The sequence below is a fragment of the Diabrotica virgifera genome, chromosome 2 (assembly GCF_917563875.1).
Source record: "Diabrotica virgifera virgifera chromosome 2, PGI_DIABVI_V3a".
Lineage (NCBI taxonomy): Eukaryota > Metazoa > Arthropoda > Insecta > Coleoptera > Chrysomelidae > Diabrotica > Diabrotica virgifera.
Window position 1 is genome coordinate 144,507,491 of NC_065444.1, and position 14,009 is coordinate 144,521,499.

The 14,009-nt window shown below is 32.4% G+C and overlaps 1 protein-coding gene across 2 annotated transcripts in view; it reads left to right on the forward strand.

Moving 5' to 3' along the window:
• LOC114346374 (ketimine reductase mu-crystallin) overlaps positions 1-14,009 on the forward strand; it is a 202,398-nt gene that overhangs the window by 94,822 nt on the left and 93,567 nt on the right. For both annotated transcript variants that reach the window (XM_050644040.1, XM_050644041.1), the window contains exon 4: positions 4,366-4,564. In XM_050644040.1, coding sequence (XP_050499997.1) covers positions 4,366-4,564 — 199 coding nt within the window. The remainder of the gene's footprint in view (positions 1-4,365; positions 4,565-14,009) is intronic.

Sequence of the window (14,009 nt, forward strand, 5' to 3'; positions counted from 1 at the left end):
TATCTGAAAGAGTTAAATATATTATTACCAACTCCTGTGATAATATAAAAATTTCTTTTAAAGTTAATAACACCCTTAACAAGAGTTTGACCAACACTAAGGATCCAATCCACTACATGAACCGTAGTGGTGTATATAAACTCTCTTGCTCAGATTGTGATGCTACCTACATCGGTAGAACTTGCAGATCTCTTGCCACCAGATCCCAAGAACATAGTAAGAGGGATACTACTTCCTCTTTCTCACACCACCTTAAAGTCAATAGACATGAACTTAAGATTCCTGAGGGTGTCCAGTTGGTGCACAATATACAGCAGAAAAACACACTCCGATTGGACTTGTATGAGGATTTGGAGATTATCCGAGACTTGAGGTCCAGTCCCAATTGTGTGAATAGACAAACTTCTCTTAATCGCAATTTTACTCCCATTCACCGTCAACTTTTTTCCTAAATTTCTTGTTTTTTCAATTTATCCTTCACACTTAGCAACTTTCCTGACTTCACCCATAAAACCTTTAACTTAACCTTTTTTCATACTTCACTTCCTTCTATTTCCAAAATCTCCTTTCATACTAATCATTTACTCTACAACCCCCAGTAACATCAACACAACTAATTCACCCTTTGCCATTTTCTCACCCTACTTTTCCCTTCATAAATCATTGACCTTATCTATTTGTCTATTTGCCGCTTGGGTCTTTACTTCGTTCGTTGGTCTTTTCCAAAATGTTTTACTTCGCTATTCATTTAATTCTTCTTTTTCATACAGGTCCTCTTTCCTTTTTATTTTTCTTTTTTTTTATTTTAATTTTATTTTTTCTTACAAACTCAAAATTTTAATCTGCTACATTTAACTTTCTAGCCACTCTAATATTTAACTTTACAACTTTATTCTCATTTTACTATGTTTAACTTTTAATTTTTTCCAAACACAGTTTGTGTCTTGTGCATCCTGCTGACACACTTCTTTTGAATCTTTTGTTCATTTACATATTTATCAACTTCGTTTTAATTTAACAATTCAAATAATTCCATTTTCTTTTCTATGCATAATGTTATAATATTTCCTATATTTTTGACTATAACTAACACATTTTCACATTCCGTCAATTATTTATATTTTCACCTAACAGTCTTATATCAGTTACCTCAATTCTCACCAATTTTTTAAATAGTTATACTAGACTATACAACCAACATTACAGTTAACAAATTTACATTTCTATACACACTAAACAACTTCTGTATCTCTTCAACGTTTTAACTTTCACCCCCAAGGCTATATACAAAATTTTTTTAACTTTAACCAATAATTCAATCTTACATTTTGTTTCATTACCATATTTTATTATGACAATAATTTCGATCAAATTTAATTTTATAGTCAAGTTTATAGTAATGGTTGTAATATTTTTTAAAAAATAGTAAATTTAAATTCTAATATTAAAAATTAAAATTCCAACACAACCTTAAACTTAAATTTCCGTAACAACATTGGATCTTGACCTTGGTTAATACCTTAAAAATTCCTTTTCCTGGATGTCAATTTTACTGACATTTGAAGTATTTCAACTTCCTTCTAAATCATTGACAGACTAAACGTAGTTCAATGTAGACCTATTCATAATAAAAAATCTCTTAATTAATGGAGTAGAGCATCATGTACCTAGTACTAATCCGTTGGCATCCAATGTAAGCCAAATTGTTTAACAAATTTTACCATGTAGTTAGAACATACATCTTGACCAGTGTTTGGCATTGTGGCTATTTAGCAAGGACAGAGAGTAAGTAATCGTAACCACACTTTTCAATTTTTAACATTCAAAATTTCACCCTTTTCAATTTTACTAAGTGAGATTACTTACTTTTAGGTTCACTGATGATGGACTGATAAGTCCGAAAACGTTTTGAACGTAATCCGTTTGGATTTTTAAAAATTTTTAGAATTTTTATTAAATATACCAACTACACTAGGGAGTTTTACTTCATGTTAATTTTATTTAACTAGTTGGTATACAGCCAACCTTCGGGTATTAGCCCGTTTTATTTAGATATCTCTCAATTTAATATATATAAAAGAATTGTGAAGGTTTAAAAAAAAACCGTGACATTCTTCACATTCTAAATCCAACCAGTATTTTCCTCTAGAAGTCGGTTTTTTTATTTTAAATTTGGGGATGCAGTAGGATGCAGTTGTATTTATCTTATTCTTTTAGTGCCTATTCGTTTCGAATATTGGCGATCATGCTTTAAATAGATTAGTTGTTGTTGTGGAGAACCATTTCCTCAGGTTTTTTAACTATGATATTCTTCTTCTCCCAATTCATCGTTTTCCGAATACTTTACCTTGAAGGATTACCTTCAGTAATCTGTGTTTAGTGCCGTTTCTCATTATGTGTCCGAGATATTCTAACTTTCTTCTTTTAATGGTATACATCACCTCTCTTTCTTTGCCCACTCTTCGTAATACAGTCTCGTTGGATATTTTGTCCGTCCATGATATCTGTTGGAAATCCCATAAAATTGATTTGGTTGCTTAAATAGTTCGAAATCATATCCCTTTTTTCCCTTGTCGACGCCGGTGTTGTTCCTTGTTCGCCTATTAGCGAAATTCACATGTGGCGAAGAAATTGACTTTCAACCAAATGCAATACTTTACCCCGGGGACATAAGGAATCAGATGAGATGCATCCCGACCACTCAAATGTGCAGACGCGATATAGTGTTGACTTCGTTGGCGCGTCCTGATTGTAAGTTTTTACCTTATATATATTATAATTACCTATATTTCCTTTGTTTCGTTTTTGAATTATTTAGCAACAAACCAATGTTTAAATGTGTATTTATTTGCGACTATTGAAAAATTCCATTTTCTTTCCATATTAGAACCATCAGAAGGGATAAAAAAATTATAAGCAGGTGTTGTGATTATAGTTTGATTGCTTGTTTTGATTTTATTAATTGTTTTGTTCAATACCTGCTAGTAACCATACATTTTGGTCCATCTCGTGGGATTGTGAACTATTTGTTAATTAGTTGATACACATAGGTATTTAAAATTTTAATCGTGGTTTTTGTCGATTGTCTTAATATATATTTGTTTGATTATAATTATAATATATTCGTCGTAATAATAATGTACTCGTTTGATTTGTCGTAATATATTTATAATATATAATTAATATAATAATTAATAATATATTTGTTTGATATCGTTGGATATTAGGGGAAATTTTATTCCTATCGCTAATTCGGGGTGGCATCTGGAGCGTGACGAAATTGTGGGTCGAGTCGAGTGTTTTGATTATATCCAAAGTAGGTAGTTTTTTGGAGTTTCGGTTCCTTGAATGAGTAAAGATTTAATATCATTATCTCCGTTTAAGAAACCAAATATTTCGGTTTTTTGCCAATTTTGACAAAATTGGCCAAAAACAAAAAAATTACCGACTAAAATCACTAGCCAGTTGTGTCTGAGTTTAGCGAACCGACTATACTACGTACTACTTATCTTATTTTGAAGCTGGTTGGGTGGAAATCAATTTAAATATCTTGAATCACAGCTACTATCCATCAAATTCTCAATATCAGTCGGTTCGCCTCCACTAGATGATGCCATAGAGCAGTTTTCATGTAACGTTCAACGCATTAACACTTTCAAAATATAAACGAAATAAGGAAAAGTTTAACAAAACTAAACACGCTAAATTAGAATGGTATAAATCAAATAATCCGCCAAAAATGAATATTTGTTGGAGAGATTTTCAAATTTAAACTAACTTTGACAGTTATTTTGACTTCTATGTATTTTTATTAAAAACTACGGAAAACTCAAACAACGCTTCATTCGACAGAAAGTCATATTTTGTTATCACAGAAAAATCATTATTTGTAGAAAGAATTAGGGTGCCTCCATGAGCTGAACTTGGACGATCATAACTAGCAATTGTGGTATATTTTTCTACAGAAAAAGGCTCGTTGACTTCAAGCCATCGTTCTGTAACCGCAACTATCGGGGGAAATCCTAAGTCTTCTAGAAACAAAAATAATTTGTTAGTTTCGTATCGATAAGCTTATCAGTGATGAGCTTAAGTCACTAACTTCTATCACCGTATTAGGATGAGAGTGTGACTGCACTATGTATATTATTCAAATTTTTAATTGTTATTTCTTATAAAGCTAGTAATTTTGTATTTAACTTGTTGGGATTGTTGTCAAATATCTATGAAAAACCACTATATCACCAACGTGCACGTGGTAATTCCGTTGTGCTTTAATTTTGAAAGTAAACAAAGCCCACAATGTTTTGTATTCAGATGTGTAAACAATTCATCACTTTTGTAATAAGTAATATTCTAAATTTATAGATAAGAATTTGGAATAGAACGTCCAAAAAAGCAAGTAAATTGGTTACTGAGCTCAATGAGAAACATAATACGAACATATTTACCCATGTAATCAGTAATCAAGAGTGTGTACGAGGAGCTGACGTCATAATAACTGTTACTAATGCTCCCGATCCTATAATTATGGATGATTGGGTTAAGTCAGGAGCACATATAAATGGTAAGCGTGTAGTGTTTCTATAAAATATTTAATATGCCTTGTGTAAAGTAGCATAGGGGAAACCCGGGCAAAATGGGGTACTTAAGGTTTAAATTAGGATTTAAAACACATCTGTAACTTTTAAGGTCTGGAAGCCAAATACCATTGTTATAGTAGTAACTATTGATTAATATAACTTAAAGTTAAAAAAAGGAAAAGATTTTCTTATCATATAAAAAAACAAAAAATAATGTAAAGTACCCCATTATGCCCGTCATATAGGGTAAAATGGGGTACCAAATTAAAACCAAGAAAAAGTTATTGACAAAATTCGCATACAAGTACTGCTTCGTCATCCTCATCTTCTACACCTGCACATTAATTTTTAGCCCATCTAAGGCAACTGGATCAGCTTATCTATCCTTCTGTGGAACTTAAATAAAAGTTTCCGCAGAACCAGTCAGTGTCACTATCTTCGCCTTCTGAATCTGACTCTACTTTTTTAGTTTTATTCAATTGCGATTTCTTACTCGTCTGTGATTTGGTTTGATCATCGGCTATCTTACTTGGTATGGTAAAAAGGGTAAAGACTACCAATAGGTATGGTAAAAAGGGTACCCCATTTTACCCTACCTATTGGTACCCCGTTTTGCCCAAAGAGCAGATTTTGAGATTATGACCTGTTTAAATTATTACAAGTTTTTATTTTTTTAACATAATGACAAACGAATACTCTAGAACACATTCACTGTTAATTGGAAGTAATAATATTAAATAATAAATTGTTTTAGTAATAATAACGATGGATTATTTTTCGGCCGATATTATAACTTAGTTAACTAAAAACGCACATGTACTGTTTACAACAATCGACTAACAGTTAACTATATCTGCTATATGACAGAAGGCGTAAACAGGCGTCTATAATATAATTTCATTAACGTCGTATATATCGAGCGAGTGATATTGAAAAAAAAGGGGGTATCCCGTTTTAGGCAGCTACCCCGTTTTGCCCGCCTTTCCCCTAATTGTAGTACATACTGTTTACCTCGTCTTGTGGAGTTTTCGGCAAAACATTTATTAAAAAATTAGTCAAAAATTATTACTCGGGGGGTTTTTGGTGTCGCTAACGACGAATATGTATGGACTTTGTTGTATGGAGTGGAAAGCTGGACACTAAAAATATAAAGAAGTTGGAAGCCTTTGAGATGTGGTGCTATAGAAGGATTTTGAAAATACCATGGATTTAACGAGTTACAAATGCAGAAGTGTTAAGAAGGCTGCAAAAGGATTGCGAGGTGATAAAGAACATCAAAACAAGAAAGCTAGAATATTTAGGCCACATTACCAAAGGTGCGAAATTTGAGATATTACGGCTCATAATGCAAGGAAAAATAAAGGGTAAAAGATATATATGTAGAAGAAGAATTTCCTGGCTGAGAAACTTAAGAGAGTGGTATAGTTGCAGCTCAGTAGATCTTTTCAGAGCAGCCGCCAATAAGGTACGGACAGCTGTGATGATAGCCAACCTCCGATAGGAGAAGGAACTACAAGAAGAACGACGAATATAACATCGGAAGAGATCTCTGGAGTACCTGGTGTCCAGGGTACTTACTGTGTATCTCGTGACTAATGATTTTTGACTAATTTTTTAATAAATTTGTCGAAAACTCCCGAAGACCAGGTAAACAGTAGGTACCCTGGACGCCACCCACATAACAATGATGTTCGCATCATGTTCTAAGCATATACTACCAACATTCGTCGGAGTATATTCTTTTTAGTATATGTGTAGTACAAGCATAGCATCTACCTTAAAAAACATTCTAAATTTCATGTTCTTTGCATATACTTCAAAGTATATTCTCGTACCGAATATACTAAGTATATTCGTGTACGTAGGATCTCGGAATATTCGTAAAAGTTTATTCTTAGAATATACCTTTATCGAATATTCTTAACACATACTTATAAGTACATTCGTAACACATACTTATAAGTAGATACTTTTAAAATATCTTAAAAATAATTTGTATGTATAGGAAGTATAATATTAGCCTTATAGATTATCAACTTCGTTATTTTTTAGAATACATAATTAATAAAATTTATGTATGTAGGTAGTATTGGACGAATTTCATTTCAAAATTGTTGTAGGGTAAAAAAGTTTAAACACTAATTGTATTAACGTTTATATAGATACTATTAAAAATTCGTTTTCATAATTGAAATGACTTTACCATTTCGAGTTTATCATGAATCATTAGTATTTTTACATCCTTGGAATTTGAATTTAGGTACATTCAATTCAATAGGCCATTTCGCAGAACCAAAACGTGCCAAACTGCACAACCAAAGCAACCAAAGGCTTTGGCGTTGCCAACCGTCGAGTAAGCTTTTTCCGTCAACTTACCTTAAAAATTCCCACTTTTATAAAAAAAAACTTCCCTCCTGTTTACAAAATCTGAGAAGATATGTTGAATTATTTTCAAATATTTTGATTTTTTCTTAATATTTTACAATTTGGACTGGAACAATAATTCCCTTTTAAGTTAACTTTTTCCCTTTATCACCTTTTATGTTGAAAATTCCCGCAAAAAGGGAAATTTCTCTCCGTTTGGCAACACTGACCACCGATTTTGTTATTCCACAATACATTCATAACCCCCCCCCCCCCATCATATTCTGACCATTTCTATTCTTACCTGAATGGATCAGGGATAGGAAAACACCGTAAAATATGAAAAAGAAAACAGGCATTATTTCATTATTTGTATCATCTATGGATCTATGCAGTGTTAAGGATGAAGGCGAATGATGTAGTACTAGAAGAACATACATAATCTGTTTATTTTGTTTGCGGTGCTTCAAAATACATATAATCTATTTTGATAACTCAATATTACTTAAATAGGTAAGTACATATAAGTATTATATAAATTTTAGTTACTTATTATGCATAGTTTAGTTTAGCTAAATATTATATAATGATTTATATAAATAACTAAAATTTATAAATATGTACTTACTTTTTAAGTAATATTGTAGAATGTAGGTACTAACTACATTCTCATTTGCAATTAAAATATGTAAATAGATATTTGGTAGAACCAGCAGAACCTAAGATGAGATTTGGTGATGCTGAAAACATACTTCTAAGCAATATAGCACTTGATAGCACTTTCTTAGAATATTCTTAAAAATATAATATTCTTCCCATACAAAGATGTGCGGTAGTACGTTCTTAGTATATAAATAGAAGGTTTATAGCACTTCCTTGGAATATTCTAAAAAGTACCTTCTTAGTATAAACTAAAAAGATGTGCGGTAGTATGTTCTAAGTATACACATAGAAGGTTTATAGCACGTCCTTGGAATGTTCTAAAAAGAACATTCTTGGTATATACTGAAAAGAAGTGCGGTAGTACATCCTAAGTATATACATAGAACGTTTAAGTACTGTAATGTAGTATATACTCAGTATCTGCTCTGCACATTCGCAATGGTAATTACGCACATTCTCAGTATATACTTTTTCTGAAAAGTATGTTCTATGAATCTACTAAGAACATGAAATTGTTATGTGGGCAGGTACTCCGGAGATCACTTCCAATGTCATATTCGTCGTCAGAGACCTCAAAAACCTCCGAGTAATGAATTTTGAATAATTTTTTAATGAATGTGCCGAAAACTCCAGAAAACGAGGTAAGCAGTAGGTACCCTGGGTACCAGGTACTCCGTAAATCACTTCAGATGTCATATTCGTCGTAAGCGACCCAAAAACCCCCGAGTAATGATTTTTCACTAATTTTGTAATGAATTTGCCGAAAACTCCACAAGACGAGGTACACAGTAGGTACCCTGGGCACCAGGTACTCCGGAGATCACTTCCGATGTCATATTCGTCGTTAGCGATCCCAAGAACCGCCGAGTAATAATTTTTGATTAATTTTTTAATAAATTTGCCGAAAACCCCACAAGACGAGGTAACAATAGGCACCCTGGGCACCAGGTATTCTGGAGATCACTTACGACATCATATTCGTTTTCAGCGTTCTCAAAAACCCCCCGAGTTACAAAACTGAACTCATTTCCGCCGAACTGATGAGTTCTGAATTTTCTATATTGTCTGTTTAAGATGCACTTTAAGAATGCATTTTTTGTATGCAGTTTTTCAGTATTATCTCATCGCTAAGGGTCACAAAGTTTCCTGGCTGCTAAAAGAATTATTAAGATCCGTCTTGTCGTTTTTTTTTTCGGAGGTAAGGCCGATTTTAGTGCTTTATTGTTTCCCCTATAGGCCTGGTTCCCGCGTATCAAAAAAGTTGATTAATAGCAAGCTGACACTTTGTTAATAGCTTAACGGTATCTAGTCGGACAAACTTTGATGTGCGGGAACACTGGAACAGGAAAAGTTTTAATTGTGGAACAGTTTAAAAATTTGGAGCGTCAGGTTTTGTCGGACAGAACATCCAATTGGTTTGTTACCCTTTCATTAAACTCCCATGCAAAAATCAGACTGCTATTAACAACCAACATGATTCCTGTAATTCCTGACATGTTCTTCGTGTTCCACTCATTAAAATTCCTAGTTGGTGATAAACAGCAGTCTGATTTTTCCATGAGAGTTTAATGAAATGGTAACAAATCAATTGGAAGTTCTGTCGGACAAAATATATGGAACGTTTTCGTAGTATGAGGTTCCAAATTTTTAACCTGTTTTACAATTAAAACTCCCCTGTTCCAGTGTTCCCATACATCAAAGTTTGTCAGACTAAACACCGTTGAGCTACTAACAAATTTTCATCTTGCTATTAATCAACTTTTTTGTTACGTGGGATCTAGGTCCATATAGCAGTTCTAGATTAGATCGTAATAGCTGACAGTTAAGGCCATAAAGAAAAAAGCAATAGAGGTATATTGTATCTATCTAAAATATATGTCAATATAAAAAGTCATTATTCTAAAAGTTTAAAAGTATAATTAAACATAGGTATGTCCCACAATAGTAATGACGGGAAATTTTAGCAAAAAACTCACCACTTCTTCAGTGACTAATAACTACCGTCCACTCGACTGTTTTTGAAAAGACTTGACTTGACTAATGAAAAGTGTGGAAATTCAGCTACTTCTCTAAAGAATTCACAACTAAATGTACAAAGAATATGAATACATCAAAACGTGCATGTAGTGGAATCACAACCTGAAAGCTGGTAGTTAGTGAAAGGACCTGATAAGATTCATCATCAAAATCACGTAGAAGGCAGAATAGTAATTGGTTCAACTTTTCTGACAGTGAGACGCAAGATTTTACCGGTGTAGTCATTTTAATTTCACCTAGATTACAAAAATCAGTCGTCGAAATTCAAACTGTGAACGATAATGTATTAAAACTAGAGGGCAAACATATAAACTAAGTTATTATAAGAAAATTATCTCTAAGTTTACTTTTCAACAACTATGTAACGCAGAGTTTCTCAACGTTTTACCATTTGCGCCCCAATTTTCCATAATTATTTTCACCGCGCCCCCCCTCGTTCAATAACAATATATCTATGCAATAATAATATACCTTGAGCAGCATGAAACCTAATAAACTAAAAAGACATTGGGAAACGCTTTGTAGTGAGTACATTAACAAACCCCGAGAATTCTTCGAGTTAAAATTAAAACGGCGTGAAAAGCAAAAATTAGTTTTAATAAAAACTTTGACTGTGAATAAAATAGCTTTACTTGCCTCTTATAAAGTCTGATATTAAATAGCCAGATCTAAAAAGCCTAACACTATTGGTGAAGATCTTATATTACCAACTGCAATCATAATTGTAGAAACTGTGTTTGGAGATAATTTTGCTAAAAAATTGGAGTTTATACCTCTATCAAATGATACTGTTGACGGCCGAATTGGTGATATAGCTGAATATGTACAGGATCAGCTAATCAGGAAGTTGCGTGAAAAGCCGTTTTCGATTCAGCTTGATGAGGCAACAGTAGCAATAAATATGCTCATTTTATTGCCTACGTTCGATTTTGTGATGGCAGATCAGTAGCAGAACTACTTTTCTGCAAACCAATAGAATTGATAGCAAAGTCGCTTGCATTATTTGCTATGTTAAATGATTATATAAATGAAGCAAAAATAGAGACACTGTATGATCAACAGAGAAGCTCTGGCTTGAATATTGCTAATAGTGCTAACTGCGGTTGTAACAATAGTTAATTATCTACATAAAAATGAGACCTTTGAGCTTTGAAAACTAGAATCTTTTCTGTACTTTGCAAAGACATGGATGCGGTATATTCAGCATTATTATTTTATTGTGAGGCAAGCTGGTTATTACGTGGGAAATTTTTACAACGTGTTTTGAATTAAGACATGTAATCGCTATTTTTCTAGAAGAAGAAAAGAGGCCGCAAGCCAAGATGTTTCACGATGGTTTATTTTTGATGAAATTGAGTTACTTGGTTGATATATTCGAGAAACTAAATATTTTGAACTTACAACTTCAAGGGGCCAATACACATATATTTGATACGAATGATAAAATTAACGCTTTCTGTAGAAAATTGAAATTGTGGAGCAGAAATTTAAAGCAAAAAACCTAGAAATATTTGAAAATGTGGATGAATGTTTTAACACTTACCAGGTTGAAGAACAACACGTGAAAGTTGTTTTTGTAACCATTGAAAATCATTTAGCAATGCTGACAAAAAATTTTAAAAGATACTTTTTTGCCGACGACCAATTAATACTTACCTAATACATAGTTATGAGTGGGTCGGGAATCCGTTTCAAATTACACCCGAAGAGCTCTCTACTGCAGAAGAAGAAACCTTCATAGACTTCACAGCAAATGCCGAAATCAAGAAACAGTTTGATATTAGATCCCTCTTTGAATTTTGGGCAGGGGTAAATGATGAGTTTTCTGCACTGAAAACCAGAGCGTTTCGTACACTATTACCGTTTTCACCATCCTACCTTTGCGAAACAGGATTTTCTGCGATGGCTGCTTTAAAGACCAAATATAGATCGCAGCTAAATATAGAGAAAGAACTGAGAGCGTCTATTTCTAATATTACACCCTGTTTTGATAAGCCTTGCTCTGCAAAACAGGCCCAAGGAAGTCACTAATTTACATTAAATTAGTTGATTTAGTATTCAATGCTCATAACTATGTATAGCTCCTTGTTCATGGGTATTTTATTTTTTTGTTTGTCTGAATTTTGTTTTGCTTTGATTATAGTAAATTAGTCAATGTTTTAGGTGTTTTTTTTATATTTTCACGCCCCCTCATTGCTAAAAGCGCGCCCCCTAGGGGGGCGCGCCCCACAGGTTGAGAATCACTGATGTAACGAAAAGTGAATAAATCTACAAAAAATTGAAGAATACTATCGCAAATAAGGGACTAATCTTTATATGCCCTTAAATTTTGAGTTCACTATTAACAACAAAAAATACTTTATCATGAACACCTGATTTCAGCAAAATATGCGTAGGCTCTCGACCTATAAAGGTCTTGGATGTACTAACTAACTGTGATCGTTGTTCTCTGGATGTACACCCAGAAGCCAAATCGATTAGACCTTGACTAAGTGTAGAAATATAGACTTGGATCTAGGGATCCCACCTTAAATTTTTTACCTTTACCATGCGAGATGCGCTATGTACCATTACGCAGATGATTTTATTTGACATTTTGTTTCTCCTAACCTAACATGTATCTTTTACACAGATTAAAAAAGAAGATCAATATAACCAATAAAAATAACCACAAAATAACTTATCCTTTTCTTAGGTTGTTCAAAATTTCAAAATATTTTGAGAACGATTTCAAAACGTCAAACTTTGGTTAGTTAAAAAATGTGATTTTCATTACAACCAATAAATTGTGGCTTAATCCCATATAAACATAATATTTAAATTAAAAAAGAAGTTTAAAAAAGTTTCATTGTAAAAGATTTTGCTATTTAGTTGCAGTAGTGGGAATAAAATGTAAAGAAACACACAAAAAACCAGTAGAAGTACTCAATGTTTGTCAAAGAAAACAAGAAATAAACTTTTTGGAAGAGGAAATGAGGAATAGACTTTTTGGAAATTAAAATAATATGAAGGATATTTTCTTTTAAATTAAGAATTAGTTGTAAGTTTTTTATTTATGAGAATTGCTAGTCACCATTTTAATCACTTATTTTAATGATAATTTCGATAAGACTACATAAATGAAAGATTATAATTGGTTAATTAAATATCTAGCTTAAATCTAATAGTTGTCAAATAAATTGTCAATTTATTATTTCTTGAAATCAGGAAACAATTATCCATTTAATTTAATAATTTTAATATATTTTTTTGGAGTTCTCCTAACCTGCGTTTTAATACAATCCTTCCTCAAATTTATGTTAATCAGGGCCTCGATTTTTGACCCTTCGCTTCGTTATCAAATGTATTTGCTTCACATCTTTTAGTATACGAAGCGAATACATTCATTAACGAAGCAAAGGGTCAAAAATTGAGGCCCATTTTTATTATTCTTAGGCCCGATTGTTCAATTGGAGATTATCTTCAGATTAAAAATAATCTTCAATTAAACGTAATATTGCGTTGTTCAATGCAAGTTTAACACTTAACCATCTGTTAACCAGAGATTATCTTAATCGCCCAAAAACGAAGGATTAACGGTGCTAACTAGAGATTTGTAACCTTATTTTCTGTTTTTAAATTAAATATTCTCAAGAAAATTCCAGAATAAAACAACCATAGTTATTGCACTATAATATATTGTGTTATAAGATTTAACATAATCTATATTTAGTGTCTACATATAATGATGGCTATTGCTAATAATGGTGCCTTTGATTTTGAAGATGGAGAAGACGAAGACTTCTTAGCTGTTGTTAATATAATTTCTTCCTCTACGAAAGAATCCTATTTTTCGAGTAAAAGAAAACCATTTTCATAAGTGGTCAGATAATAGTTTTTGAATAGATTTCGTGTACCAAAGGATAAATAGTTTTTATGATTGTTGATCGTATAAGAGACAGGATAGCTCATCCTACAAATAGGTAAACTATTTATAATAGTTAATTAAAAATATATCAAATTACCGGCCAAACCCGATTTCAGGACAAACTAGTTAGATTTTCATTTTCTCGTAATTTGTAACTGCATCACTTTCTTATTCTCGAGAATATGTTTATATTTTTTAACAAAAGATATTAATATTTCTTCTTCATCAGCCGTAAAGCTCGTAGTTATCTTTTTTTATTATTTTTATTCCATTTTTTGAAATTTAAATTTAAAACACGAAAATAATCACTGACATGGGGGCGTCATTGCGTCAAAAGTCATGAACACCATCGTTTATACCACAGAACAATTATTTTTCGGTACAATTATCATGATAAAATTTGTTCCAAGGCGTTAATTAATAACTGGCAACATTGTCACTGCTTCAGTATTTGGGTT